The 15,755-nt window shown below is 40.8% G+C and overlaps 1 protein-coding gene across 3 annotated transcripts in view; it reads left to right on the forward strand.

Moving 5' to 3' along the window:
• Window positions 1-15,755, forward strand: part of atg7 (ATG7 autophagy related 7 homolog (S. cerevisiae)) — a 104,726-nt gene that overhangs the window by 54,945 nt on the left and 34,026 nt on the right. For all 3 annotated transcript variants that reach the window (XM_047347015.1, XM_047347016.1, XM_047347017.1), the window contains exon 18: window positions 2,200-2,322. In XM_047347015.1, coding sequence (XP_047202971.1) covers window positions 2,200-2,322 — 123 coding nt within the window. The remainder of the gene's footprint in view (window positions 1-2,199; window positions 2,323-15,755) is intronic.

The following is a 15,755-nucleotide window of genomic DNA, read 5'->3' on the forward strand; positions in this document are numbered from 1 at the left end:
CAGCCTCAGAAATCGCAGGTTAAAAGCAGCTCAGATTAGAGAACAGGTCAATGCCACACAGAGTTCTAGCAGCAAACACATCTCTAGAACAACTGTTAAGAGGAGACTGTGTGAATCAGGCCTTCATGGTAAAATAGCTGCTAGGAAACCATTGCTGAGGACAGGCAACAAGCAGAAGAGACTTGTTTGGGCTAAAGAACACGAGGAATGGACATTAGACCAGTGGAAATCTGTGCTTTGGTCTGATGAGTCCAAGTTGGAGATCTTTGGTTCCAATCACCGTGTCTTTGTGCGGCGCAGAAGAGGTGAACGGACATGCCTGGTTCCCACCGTGAAACATGGAGGAGGAGGTGTGATGGTGTGGGGGTGCTTTGCTGGTGACACTGTTGGGGATTTATTCAAAATTGAAGGCATACTGAACCAGCATGGCTACCACAGCATCTTGCAGCGGCATGTTATTCCATCCGGTTTGCGTTTAGTTGGACCATCATTTATTTTTCAACAGGACAATGACCCCAAACACACCTCCAGGCTGTGTAAGGGCTATTTGACCAAGAAGGAGAGTGATGGCGTGCTGCGCCAGATGACCTGGCCTCCACAGTGACCGGACCTGAATCCAATCGAGATGGTTTGGGGTGAGCTGGATCGCAGAGTGAAGGCAAAAGGGCCAACAAGTGCTAAGCATCTCTGGGAACTCCTTCAAGTCTGTTGGAAAACCATTTCAGGTGACTAACTCTTGAATCTCATCAACAGAATGCCAAGAGTGTGCAGAGCAGTAATCAAAGCAAAAGGTGAGAAGCCTGAGAAGGTGTGTCCAAACTTTTGGTCTGTACTGTAAGTGCGCGATAACTGAATCACAAGATCATCAAAGGGAATCAGGTTGCTATCTGTGGCTTCATCGGCGACAGTTTAACAAAGTTGGTTTTAGCCGTTGGAGTCTCATGTAGCAGAACCCGTGGATGGAAATGGAGAATCAAAGAAATGAAAGATGTAGGAAAGAAAAGAGAGGTTGAAAAGGTGAGGGAGGGGAACATCACTGTGTATTGTGGGTGGTGTGTTTGGCTCCTGGACCAGACGCCAGTTTGAGTCTGCAAGACACACAAATGCATAAGCACACATGCACTCACACACAAAGACAGTGCTGAGTGCAGTGTGCAGATGTCTGAAGCAGTGGTAACTCTACACCTGCAGAGGAGGCTTCGTAGGCGTCCATGAAAGGCTTGTCCAATCTTAGGAAGGTAATCGAGAGGGCAGAGGTGTGTGTGTGTGCGTGTACACGCGTGGGGGGGTGTATTTACTAGAGCAGTAGTGTGGGGATTTGATGTCCGTTCTGTTGGGACATCAACGTAAACACACCAGTATGACTGTGGAGGTGTTAGTTGAGGTGTTTCAGAGGTTCATTCAAAGAAAAAAGGTTTCTTTTTAATTTCTTCTTGTAACTGTATTATTTATTGCTTTATATAGCAATTATTTTGTCACATATAATAAAAAAGGTATTCCTCTGTCCCAAATCAGAATATTAACCCCCATTAAAAGCTTTGAAGATACATGATTTCTTGAATAAATGATAAATGAATGATTCATCTTTTAAATATTCTCTAGCTAACTTTTGAATTTTGTGCTTGGTTAAAGTAGTTCTGCACAATATGAGGAAAATCTGTAATTAAAATGTTATTTTTAGATATTACGATAACTATATTAGTTGCGATCTCTGATCTCTTTCTTTTCCATCATCACAATGTCCCCAAATCTCCCATGAGTTTAGCATCTTGGTCACTAAACTCACTGTCAGGTTTCGGCATACAGGGCACTGAAAGTAAATCCAAGTGGTAAAATATTTTACTGGCATACAGAGTTTGTAGGCATGGTACTTAAAATATAACAGACTACCAAATATGGCATCCATAAAGTCCTTTGTGATTGCGACATTGCACACATCGATATTCCAATACTGTTTGTGATTCAATATATTTTGCAGCTATAGTTTAAACTATGCTATATTGTATTCTCTTTTTAATAATCTCCAGTAAAGGCATTTCTTTTTGTTTTCATTGTTTGAGCTTTGTTTTCTATCATAAGTAGAAATGTAAGACATTGAAATTACTATGAAATACTTAGAGTCCTCATTGAACCAGTACAAACTTTACTCCTTCAGGAATCTAGTTTGTCTTTAAATGTTTTCTTTTTTTGTTCATGTAGGTCTTGGACCACTATGAGAGGGAAGGTTTCAGCTTTCTGTCCAAGGTTTTTAATTCCTCCCACTCATTTCTGGAGGATCTGACAGGACTGACTCTACTGCACCAGGAGACCCAGGCTGCAGAGGTAAATCACAGCCCCACATTTCAGAAAAGCTTGTTGTACTCAGTTTAGGCAGAATTTGACTGGTTGATTTTACATAATTTATAATTGATTTAACAGTCCACAATTCTCATGTAAAATTTAGGTTTAAAAACCTTAGACATCAATTGCATTGGGAAGATCGGCTAACAGAGACAAAGACGGGATCTTTACACCTGATCTACACAAATGCTCATCTAAATATAAATATATTTATGTGGAAATAATTCAGCAAAACACTAAACATCAGAAAAGACTGACTGAAAACCTTCGTCTGGGATTAAAATGTGTATATGAGCACACATAAGATAGTATGTCTACACAAAACCCAGTTGTACTATAAATTTTGGATATAAACTTGAAATATTATCACAATAATTTGTTTTTTATTGCAATAGTGATGAAAGCTATGATTAAATGTATTTTTTATATAATCATTTCAGTATTTGTAGCTATAAATCTACCGTTGCATACAAACAGAGCCCCATAAAACAAGTACTTGTCTAAAAATAAACCTTACTCAGTATGAAAATGGGTACTTGAATACAACAGTTAAATTCTGTGGTGCAACTCTGCTGCTAAGCACTTCACAATAATTGCTTTTAATATTTTGAAACATAAACATGGTGTTTATTATTACTAACATTGAACTGACAGAAAAGTAGCTCACAAGCAAAGGTAAAAATCCCAACCATACTACCAACAATGGCTGTCCCTTATTTGTATTGTGCATACCTTGTGTCTAAATACTATTTTAGTTTAACAAGATATTCACATTATGTTTGTTATATCCAACCCATATGATTTTTCTTATTATGAACAAGAAAGAAACAAATACGGAGGTATTGGTTGGATAAAGTCAAGCCTTTTACAGTGTATATTGTGCTAAATTATATGTGAGGGATAGCTGTCAAAATAAGTTTTCACTTTTATTGATTTTAGCATTTTTTTGTGTAGAAATATTATGCTTTCATTAGCTTTGAAGAACTCACCTATCTTTCTTACTGTCGTAAAAGAGTATAAATGTACACTACTAGCTAAAGCACTGGATGCTTTAAAGGCAGAACTAAAGTCTTCATTAAACGACATGCTTTGATTTTCATCAGGATGGTGTTTGATCATTCAGATACTACTGCATGTCACAACACTGATTTTGAACTAAAAGACTGAGTTGTTATTAAGTCAGATTTGTTTTGGTTTTACCAACAAATCCAGTATTGTGAGGGTAATATAGCTGGATCTCTGTGTGCCTGGTGATTTATGTAGGACGTTCATGACAAAGAGGCTGCTGATCCTGAGTGAAAAGCCTAATCTATCAAATCAGAGGCAATTGGTTCCACTTTTGTTATGGCCTCTAAACGTAGAGGTTGACTTAATTTTTTATATATTTCTACTTCGTTGTATTGAAATATCCAGTCCATGCTAAGACATTTGAAACAAAATGTTCACATAAAATACAAAACCCAACTTTTAAGCACTTTTAAAAACAAAGTTTATGCCTTACTATATATTAATTAATTAACTATATATATTAGATTTCTGAATGTATTGGACTTCCTCTCTAAGCCATTGAATCACTTCCATGGCCACATGTGTACACAATCCAGGACCTAGACATGCAGACTGAGTATACAAATGTTAGCCAAAGAAGAGGTCACAGTCAGGAAGTCTTTGAACTTTCTGCAGATTTCATAGATACAGACCTTCAGATTAGTTCATGAACAGTGAGCTTCATGGAACTGGCTTCCATGGCTGAAAAGCTGCATCCAAATCTTACATCACCAAGTGCAATGCAAAGTGTTGGATGCAATGAGGTAAAGCATGCCTCCTCTGAAATCTAGAGCAGCAGAGACATGTTCTCTGGAATGACAAATTTTGCCGCTCTGTCTTGCAGTTCAGTGGACTAATAAGTGTTTGGCAGTTGTCAGGAGAACGGCCCTTGTCTGACTACATTGTGTCAAGTATAAAGTGTGGTGCCGAAGGGTTTATGGTGTTTGCTGGTTTTTCAGGAGTTTGGTTGATCCCTTAGTTCCAATAAAAGGAAGTCTTGAAATGCTTCAACTGGCATAGAGTCCTGAACTCAACACAGAGACCACTGGTCAAGGCTTCTTGCCTGACATCAGTGTCTAACCTCACAGATGTGGAACAATGGTCACTAGTTGACCTTGTAGAAAGCCTTCCCAGAAGAGTTGAAGCTGTTATATTGTAGCTGCAAGGAGTTAGCTGATATCATATTAAACACAATGGGTTAACAATATGAAGTCACTCAAGTTTATATGTGTGGGAAGGCAGATGAGCAAATACGTTTGGCAATATATTCTACATTAAGGCCCCCAGAGAAGTTTCTAGTTTCAAAATGTCCTTTCTTAATAATCAAGAGGCATGTATCCTCTTGTGTAATCTCCCTTTGTTTTTGTAAAATCTACAGTGTATAAGAAAAGCATTTTACTACCCTGACAAGGAACCTGCTTACAGTTGTCTTCCTATCAATGTGCAGCAGAAAAGAGAGGCCACAACGTTGTTATCATATCTCTTTGAATGTATGAAGTTTATTTCTGTGTATTTATGCAAAAACACACCACTAACCTCTTCATTAGACATCTGCTCGGGTCTTGTTGAAATGCAGAAATAATTTTAGGGGAATTCTTTAGACCTCTATGCCTTAGTGCAGTGGGACTGTAATTATACACTTAAAAGGAAAGATGATGTAATTCATGTTTAGTAAGGTGTTAACACTTGCACTGTCTTGCACGCATCTGCACAGCCTTGTAAACAAAGGAGATAGCAGCACACAATCTGGAGTTGGAAGGAGAAAAACTTCATCCTGTCTACAAAATTGAAAACGGTTTCTAAATCTCATGTTTAGTCAATTAAAGCTTTGTTTGGATATCGATGAAATGATAAAAGTAAAAATCAGATGTTTACATTTTACATGGGTGCATTGTTGGAGACTGAATAAGAAATGGTTTAGATTAGCTTGAGGTGTTTTGGAAATGACTTCATCATTATGAATAAAATGCTTTGGGACTTTTTAGGTTTGTCCTGTTGAAGCTTTGACCTAAATAAGTGCACAGAAAATGTTTGGATAATTGGAGCTCAGGGATCAAATGTTTCTGATGTTAAAATCCTTTCAAACTGCTTCAAAACAGTGTTCCCACCTCAGGGAATTAGATTGTTTTTGTATTATTTCTCAGACTGACAATTTTACTGAAGATGGACTTTTTTTATTCAAAAGTAGAGAAATAATCTTCTATTCTTTGACTTTTATAGAGCTCAAGTTTAAAGTCTGTGAGGGATACATTTCCGGCAAACATCCAGAATAGTCTGTGGTGGAATATGGGTGGTTTTCCTCAAGACTCCCCTGACAGCAGATGGAGGGAGTCAAGGGAGAGGCATAAAACGAGCTAGTGTGGGTGGTGGGGGCTGGGTCTGGTCCTGCCATGGTGTGGGAAATTCCCATGTACTTTCTCTACAACCCTGATTTATTAAACATACATGGTGGATGAGGCTGGAAAAAGCCAAGAAAGTTTGACTGAAATTATTTAAAAAACCTAAAAATAAAGTGATGAGAAGAGGAGAACAGAGAAAGAGAAAGATATAAGGGAAGTTAAGTAGAGGGACTTCTTATTTACTGTCCGTCTCCACTTCATTCCCTATCATTTTGTATATCTCTTGTTCCTTCCTTCTCTCCCCACCACACCCCCCTCTCTCAGACGAAGCGTGCTGAAGAGTCTGGCGTCAATCCCTTTCTCTTCAATCTGAGCATAGAGGGATTGTTTTGATTGCTCAGCCCACTAGCGCCAGAAGTCTTAGCGCCTGTTTCCTCTACAGCGATCACTTTTTCTACAAACTACTGCTTTTTGAGTACATCCTCTAGTGATTCTTTCTCTCCCCCAATCCCAGGATGGGAGAGTAGTTTTCTTTTTTTTTTCAGTCCTGAAAGCATTAGTCTTCATTTGGAAAACCCACAAGAGAAAGCTGTGTGCCTCAGTTTTTTTCCTTGACCCAAATTTTCAAATGTCGTGGTGTGAAATAATTGAAAGTGCTACATATTTGAACCTATTTGTTGTATATTTGAATTACTGTGTATTTTCTTTTAGACTTAGACATTCATACCCCACAAACAGAATTGGAGTGAACCTAAATCACTTAATTTGCACCACAAGTTGGCATGTTTTACTTTTTTTTTTTTCTCTGCATTTAAGCTAGTAAAAGAGAGTCTGTGTGTGTTTTTGCACACTCTAATGTGTATGATCAGTCTAAACTATAATTTACGTCATCAGATGTCTCCACTATGTACTTAAGGTCTATTTTGGGTGAGTTTGTAACATGAGAACCACTTTTTACGCGGTCACTGTGGGGTTTTGGGGCAGTTAAGGTTTGGTTAAATTTTAGACTGACTGAAAGCTGTGCGTATGTCTCTGTGTCCATGAGCGTGCGTGAGTGCATGCTCATAAGTCACGAACAAACCCCGGTGAATGGCTCCTTTGTGTAAGTGGCCCTGCTAGGATTTCAAACTGTGGTATGAGCACGGACTGGTGGAAAATCTACTATGAATCTGGCAAGTTAGTTGCATGCATTTCAAACATTTGTATGCATATTGCCTCTTAACCCTCATGAGACCCATATTGTAGCTACAAAAATCTAATATCTGTGACCAGATCTGAAACTGCACTGTAAAAACTAAAGTGTTACACAACAGGATTCCTTATGCAGTCTTTAAAAGTATGGAAAATAATTCATTTGATTTATTTTTTTCATTTTCACAGTATGGAAAAATATTTCAGTTTCCAGACATTCTTTTTCTAATAAAAAAATAAATGCTTTTTATATAAATTTTATTATTTAAATTAGTGGTTCTCAGTTGCTTTTTTAAAAATTTGGCTGACATAAGATTTAGTGTAATCACTCACAACATTGCATGAAAGGAAGAACTGCAAATACTGAGAATTGTTGTTTATAACTCACATTTTGTAGTTTTTCAAAGATGCTGTAACCAACATTGTAGTAATGAAAAAAACTTTTCAGTGGCAGTTTTTTTTTTTTTTCCAACAAAACTGAAATAAATTTAGAAAAATGCAATTCAAAATTCAGGTTTATAAAATAAAAATTTCTTCTGGCTACCTATCTGAAACTAAGTACTGGAGCTTATTGTACTTTGAAAAACCTTAATCAGCACCAAGTTCAACCTTGGTGCAACTCCAACAAAATCAACCGCAATTTGTAGCAATAAATGTGAGAATTGATCATGATTTTTGCACCTGATAAGAGCTTCAGAGTCTGGAGTTATTGTAGACAAGGAAAATCTGAGGTCTGGCTGTGTCCAGTTTGATTTGGCATTCTGAACCAGAGCTGATAAGCCATTTTGACAGAGATAGGTAATGCTGAATGGTGAGAGGAGTTTTACTCCTTGAGTGGCAAGGAAAGGATACTCGCTCATCCCAGTGCAGCACCAGAACTGAGGGAGACTTCTACAAATTTAGCAGGCGGTCACATGATAGCTCCACCCGCTGACTCTTTTTGTTGCTTGGTAATGTAATAAATTGTGAAGGGGGTCGGCATCCCTTTATTTCTCAGGAAAACAGTATCTTATATTGCCTACATTGTAGCTGCATATCACCCCGCTCAGTTAGCATAGCAAACTTTGTATCTCTTCTTCTATGTGTGATACAATGTGTGCCAACTTGCACTGCAGGACAGTATCACCACTCACAGTAAGGAGGGTGAATAGATGAGACTTCATTTATTTTATTTATTTATGTATTTATTTTTCTGGCATCTTTTTGCCCTGACAAAGACCCGCAACACACTAGTGAAGAAATACTGATTAGTTATGTTTTTCACCATTGAATTGTCATATGAAAAGAACAATCTTTTATTGTAACTTATCGGTCGTTTTGGTGTTTGAGTCACTGACACTTTCAAAAAATAAGATAACGTCTGATATCATTTTGGGTTTTAAACTGGACCTGTGGTTCTTAAACTAGTTCTAGTTTATAAGTCCATACAAAGCATTAGCACTTTAAGTGATCCAGATTTTAAATTAGAGATGATCTACATATGTCCATATACAAAAAAGCAGTTTATTACCCTTTTACTACACAACCAAGTTGGGCCCAATCTCATCATTGCAATGGTAAACCTAAAGTTAATACATTCCAACAAGGTCATTGTTTTGCATTCACATTTACATATTGTAAGGTAAAATCTGATGGAGAACTCTTGAAATGTGTGTCTGGAAAACTATGAATTTTTTGAAATGAAGATTTTATTATGGATCAGTACTAATTTACCTTGAAAAGGTCAGAAGGGTGAACATTGGAAATATGTCTCTTATGTCTGATATCAAATGGAAACAGATGATCATTAATTCAGCTTTGCACTGTGCTTTGTATTTTTGTGTAAACATACTCTGCAGTCACACTGCCTGTGAATGTACCAAACAGAGTGTGTGGTTTTTCATGTGTCAGTTCCCTCCATTTACTGCAAAGAGGAACAACTGTGTCACCTCTCACATTTTGTTCTTTTTTGGGGATTTATGACATGATCTTTTTTTTCCTCAAATTCCCTTTTTGGGGCTGTGAAACTTCAGAGATATCGTCTCAGAATATTTTAAACCTCTATGTTGGTCACAGTTTATAGTTTACATTGTGGTATTCTTGTATGTACGGTAACTGCAAGACTTGAGGTTCAATTATAGCTCTCTGTTGGACTGGGTTTGCGCAGCTCTCCACTTGTATTTAGAAAAGAATATCTGGAATTTAAAGCTTGGAGGCAGAGGACACATGTTTATATACAGTTTATTTTTACTAGCCATCAGTGTATTGCCATTGAATGAAGGATACTGTGTCAAAGAAATGCTAATTATTTTGGGTTAGCCTTAATCCCTAAAACAGAGATTGACTACATCATACAGTGAATTATAAAAGCGAAAGCTGATCAAACAGGCTTACCTGTAAGAAAGCTCTCTGTTGGTTAAATATTGTTTTTAACAAATCAGTTCCATAGAAGTGGAAAACAAGTAATTCATTTTTATGTTGTGTAGTTTTAAATTTTCAGATTGAAGTTTTTAGATTGTCTTGAAATTCAATGTCACCAGATAGCTTTTACTCAAGAAAACATTGCCAATCTCTTAATATCTTCAGGAACATTTTTGAGGAACCAAGATAGTTTTTTGGGACCGTTCTTTACTCTTTTCCATTTCCACTACAACTACCACATTAAAAACAAGGTAACTACATAGAAATCTACTCCAGAAAATGGCCCTGTAGGGAGGTAGTGCTTACCCTGAGATTACCCTTACCCCTCACGGTGCAGCTCTGTGAGGGGAGGCTATTAAGCACTTAGAACAATATTCTCAGCAATATTTTCGTTTTGTTTTAGCTGTCGTAAATTGTGGACCTCTGCTTTTAGCCATTGGGTGTCAGAGGGAGTAGACACTTTAGTTTGTGAGTAATGCTCTTTTGGGATACATCTTTCTTAATTTATTAAACATCTATTATTATTGTATGGTTTTCCAGAGTTTGGAGGAATTTTACATTTGTTTCAGGTTAACCTCAGTGAAAAGAATCACACCTTATAGCTGCACAATAGCAGGTTGTAGTTTCGATATAAGCTCTATTATCTCCCCTTTGCCACATAAGTGAGAAAATGCAGAAGTCTGTGAAATATGTTTGTTTATAGCTACACCTTAGCACAATGTTTAGAGACTTTACACAAGTTATAGAGTGAAGATGATGTGAAAATGTCATTAGTTACAGATTTATTGCTGAAAACACTACTAAAACAACGCAATTGAAACACACACAACAAAAAGAAAAAGCACAGGGAGATTAAAGGTTCAGTATAGTTTATTTCTGGGTGATAAAAAATTCAGGATACCATAATGAAATCCTGCCTAATGTAGCACATTTTAAATGTGCTTAATTAGTCAACTGATTTTGACTTTGAAGAAGAATATTAATTGTACTGATGATTGTTTGGACTACTTGAATGAATCTGTTTCTGCAGATTTCACCAGAACGTACAGGAGGATTGTTGTGTGGATTGAGTAAAGCAACAACACAAAGACGTAACCTGGATTTAATTCAACAACATTGACATATTATAGTTTTTAATGATGTAATCATTGTGAAATCACCTCAGTCCCCTGACAGTATTAAGGGATGAGTCTGATATGTTAAGTACTCCTTTGATAATCTGACTCTGATATGAGAACCTTTGGCGCCGCAGATGGTCGCCTCGGCGTGTTGGTGCGCATTGTTTTGTTTTGTTTTTTGCTTTAAAACGGTCTTCTGTGATGGTACCCGGAGCTCTCTCACCAGAGAAGAACTCATGAACATCAGGGCTACTACACCAGAGGAGTTATTTCCAACTTTTCTACCTACTGCTCTGGAATATTTGGACATTCTGGTCAAAGGTGCAGCTCACCTTTGTTCACGCGGTGAAACGCAGGAAGAGAGGGAAACGGGCTGGGGTGCTGGTACGACTTCGCCAGCGTGGACTACGAACACCGTTACCTGGAATATTTCTCTCTAACGTGCGCTCACTTCCCAACAAAATGGAGGAACTACAACTGTTGTTGGGGAAAAACAGGGACTTTTATTCATCGGCAGTTTTGTGCTTCACGGAGACGTGGCTATGTGGATTAATACCGGACTCTGCGCTGCAGCTGGCAGGATTCCAGCTCTACAGAGCGGACAGAGACACGGAACTCTCCGGCAAAGCGAAAGGTGGAGGAATCTGTTTTTACCTCAACAGTGGTTGGTGCAACGACGTGACAGTGATTCAGCAGCACTGTTCTCCAGACCTGGAATCCTTCATCTTAAACTGTAAGCCTTTCTATTCCCCCCGTGAGTTCGCTTCATTCATCCTGGTCGGTGTTTACATCCCGCCGCAAGCTAACGTGCAGGTCGCACAGCGCATGCTCGCCGACCAGATACTGAGTGTGGAGCGGACCAACCCGGACTCCTTAGTAATCGTCGCTGGTGACTTTAACAAAGGTAATCTGACCCACGAACTTCCCAAATACAGACAGTTTATAAAATGTCCGACCAGAGAGGACAACATTCTGGATCACTGTTACACCACCATCAGAGACGCTTATCACGCCGTCCCACGTGCTGCACTGGGCCAATCCGACCACATCATGGTCCACCTGATTCCTGCATACAGGCAGAAACTAAAGCTCTGCAAACCTGTTGTGAGGACAAGGAAGTGGAGCAGTGAGGCTGTGGAGAATCTCCAGGCGTGTTTAGGCTGTACAGACTGGGATGTGTTCAGGACTACTACCAACAGTCTGGACGAGTACACAGAGGCTGTGACTTCCTACATCAGCTTCTGTGAGGACAGCTGTGTACCATCATGCACCAGGGTGAGTTACAACAACGACAAACCCTGGTTCACAGCTAAACTCAGAAGGTTAAGACTGGATAAGGAAGAGGCCTTCAGGAGTGGGGACAAAGACATATACAGAGAGGCTAAGTACAAGTTTGGCAAGGCAGTGAAAGAGGCCAAACGACTGTACTCTGAGAAGCTCCAAAACCAGTTCTCAGCCAACGACTCTGCGTCTGTCTGGAAAGGGCTCAAGCAAATCACCAATTACAAGCCGAAAGCCCCCCACTCCATCAACGACCGACGCCTCGCCAACGACCTGAACGAGTTCTACTGCCGCTTTGAAAGACAAAGGGACAGTCCTGCAACCATCTCCCACGACGCCCCCCAACAGCTGCAGCCACAATCCACCACCCCCATCTCTCCAACCTCAAGAGGGGCCTTGGCACCTCCAACCCCCACCCTGAAGTTCCCCCCCACCAGCCCCCTACCCACGCCGAGGACGGCCCTTTCCATCCAGGAGAGGGACGTCAACAAACTCTTCAGGAGACAGAACCCCCGGAAAGCTGCTGGTCCGGATTCTGTCTCACCAGCCAGCCTGAAGCACTGCGCTGATCAGCTGTCTCCAGTCTTCACAGACATTTTTAACACCTCACTGGAGACATGTCATGTGCCAGCCTGCTTCAAGTCCTCCACCATCGTCCCTGTTCCCAAGAAGCCAAGGACCACAGGGCTTAATGACTTCAGACCCGTCGCCCTGACCTCTGTGGTGATGAAGTCCTTTGAGCGCCTTGTGCTCTCACACCTAAAAGACATCACCGACCCCCTCCTGGACCCCCTGCAGTTTGCCTACAGAGCCAACAGGTCTGTAGATGATGCAGTCAACCTAGCCCTTCACTTCATCCTCCGGCACCTGGACTCCACAGGAACCTATGCCAGGATCCTGTTTGTGGATTTCAGCTCTGCCTTCAACACCATCGTCCCAGCTCTGCTCCAGGAGAAGCTCTCCCAGCTGAGTGTGCCCGACTCCACCTGCAGGTGGATCACTGACTTCCTGTCTGACAGGAAGCAGCGCGTGAGGCTGGGGAAGCACGTCTCTGACTCCCTGACCATCAGCACCGGTTCCCCCCAAGGCTGTGTTCTCTCTCCTCTGCTCTTCTCCCTGTACACCAACAGCTGCACCTCCAGTCACCAGTCTGTCAAGCTTCTGAAGTTTGCGGACGACACCACCCTGATCGGACTCATCTCTGATGGTGACGAGTCCGCGTACAGATGGGAAGTGGACCATCTGTTGGACTGGTGCAGCCAGAACAACCTTGAGCTCAACGCTCTAAAGACAGTGGAGATGGTTGTGGACTTCAGGCAGAACCCAGCCCCACCTGCCCCCATCACCCTCTGTGACTCCACAATTGACACTGTGGAATCTTTCCGCTTCCTGGGAACCATCATCTCCCAGGATCTCAAGTGGGAGCCAAACATCAGCTCCCTCATCAAGAAAGCCCAGCAGAGGATGTTCTTCCTGCGGCAGCTGAAGAAATTCAACCTGCCAAAGACTATGATGGTGCACTTCTACACAGCCATCATTGAGTCCATCCTCACCTCCTCCATCACCATCTGGTACGCCGCTGCTACAGCCAAGGATAAGGGCAGGCTGCAGCGTGTCATTCGGTCTGCTGAGAAGGTGATTGGCTGCAGTCTACTGTCGCTCCAGGAACTGTACACCTCCAGGACCCTGAAGCGGGCAGGGAAGATTCTGGCTGATCCCTCCCACCCCGGTCACAGACTCTTTGAGACTCTCCCCTCTGGCAGGAGGCTGCGGTCCATCCGGACCAAAACCTCACGCCACAAGAACAGTTTTTTCCCATCTGCCACCAGCCTGGTTAACAAAGCCCGGAAACCACCCTGACATTCCCCCTTTCCCCCACACCCCCCCTTTTTTTGCTGACAGGACACCTGTAACCTGCAACTCTATGCGTTACATTAACGCTCAGCTTGGACTCCTGCTTACTTGCACTGCTTTACTTGCACAATGATCACCTGCACTGTTGTATCGCTCTTGCATCTTATACTGCTCTATATTTACTCTCACTCACTTAAAACTGTGCACTTATATTTATATTATATTGTAGATATGTTTGTACTGTTTAATTTGTACTGTATTGCACCGACTACGCCAAAACAAATTCCTTGTATGTCCAAAAACGTACTTGGCAATAAAGCTTTTCTGATTCTGATTCTGATTCTGATTCTAAAGGTGAAATGTTCAGTTGATCAAAAAAGTTTGAACTAAACTTAACTTCTGAATCTTTTTGAAAAAATCCGTTTGGCTGGATATCGGCATAGAAGCAGTAAATATCAGTTAAATATAGACGTGTGTTAATCTGTGTGCATTTGGGTCTTTTTCAAAACAGTCTAAGCCTCTAGTTGCCACTAATCATAACTTAAGTCACATTAATCCCATGTAAGAGCAGAGGTCACCAAACTGCCCGACCCGGTCTCTGCTCGTCCATGTAAAACTGCGCTGACAATAAAGATGATTTAGTTATGCTGGCCCATCACCCAGCTGCTTGGCAGTCTCACAACTGCGAGCGTGGTCACAGCAAAGCCTCTCACCAGTCACATGATTTTTTTTTTTTCATTCCCGCTTTGTCTCGCCCACACACACACACACACACACACACACACGTTTACTTGGTGAGTGTCAGGGGGCCTCATGTATCTCAGAGCTTTATCCAAACACAGCTACATTTGCTACATGCTACAATTATTACCAGATGGACTTGGGGAGGAAAATTATATTAAGGCTGCTTTTTCATTAGAATGCTGCACACCCTCCTTTGGGACAGAAAGATGGAGATGAGACAAAGATGGAAAGGAGAGACATTTATTTTTCATTTCCAACTGAATACAATCAACTGCCCTTGAACATTTTAATTTGATTTCTGTTTATTGCTTTTGAAGTTCCTTGAAATTATTATTAATGTGTCACGGTGTGTGTGTGCGTGTTTAAAAAGTCCTGTTTATTTCTTTCTTTTCTTGCATGTTCCCGATAACTGCCCCCAATTTCCACAAACAATCAGAATGAGGTCTAAAGCAGACTCCATCAGAACAAAGTGGGTTTTTCGTAGACAACCAGAACTCATTTTTCATTCAGATTTAACTGGATGCTTTCCACATTTTTAAATAAAAAAAACAATAACTTCCCTCACAGTTTAATCCAGGGAGCTATCAGGGTGCCCTCGTCTTCTTTCAATTGTTTTAGCACTTAAACGTTGTTTTCCAACTTAAATCTTCACTGCAAAGACTGGAAAAACTTTAGCTTTAGTTCATTCTAAGGTGAGTTCACAACAAAAGCCATCTCAAATCACTCAAGGCAAACAGGTCCATTTCATATCTAATTGCATATATCCAGTTCAGTCCAATGAATTAACTAAAATCAGCAAATTACAATACAAACCATTTACAAATAGATGTGTATTTTAGCATTTCTCCAAAACACATTCACATTATTATAAATACAGGTTTATTTGTAGGTTTATTTTCGGTTATTCAACATCTTTACTGGATGATTTATGTATTACTTATACCTTTGTTATATGAGGAAACCAGTGGCGGATGCTGGTCTTTCAAGGAGGGGAAGCTCAATTTCAAGATCGCTGATTCGCTCATTTCGCTGTCAATCAAAAAGGGATTCAGCCTCAGACAGATCATCCAATCATTATGAAGAAGCTGAGCGTCCGGGCAAGCCGAGGCCAGCCCACTGCCCCATAGACCCCCAGAGACGCTGAGCGTCCGATGGGCGGGACAAAGCCCAGCATTTATCCAATGACTCGTCTCGTTTTGCTGCAGCCGAGGCTGCCCCATAGACCCCCAGAGACGCTGAGCGTCCGAGGGGTGGGACAAAGCCCAGCATTTTTGCTTCGCTATTGAACTCACTATTTAAAGCGCTCTGAAGCTGCGGGAATGAGTGAGAGGAAAGCCACGTCGTTACCAGTGATAAGTAGCTGATTCTGAGCAAACGTTGAGCGCGTTGTAGCGCATATTTAGTCAATGACATGTACACACAACAGTATATATTTGACATT

The sequence above is a fragment of the Girardinichthys multiradiatus genome, chromosome 20 (genome assembly GCF_021462225.1).
Source record: "Girardinichthys multiradiatus isolate DD_20200921_A chromosome 20, DD_fGirMul_XY1, whole genome shotgun sequence".
In the NCBI taxonomy this organism is placed as follows: domain Eukaryota; kingdom Metazoa; phylum Chordata; class Actinopteri; order Cyprinodontiformes; family Goodeidae; genus Girardinichthys; species Girardinichthys multiradiatus.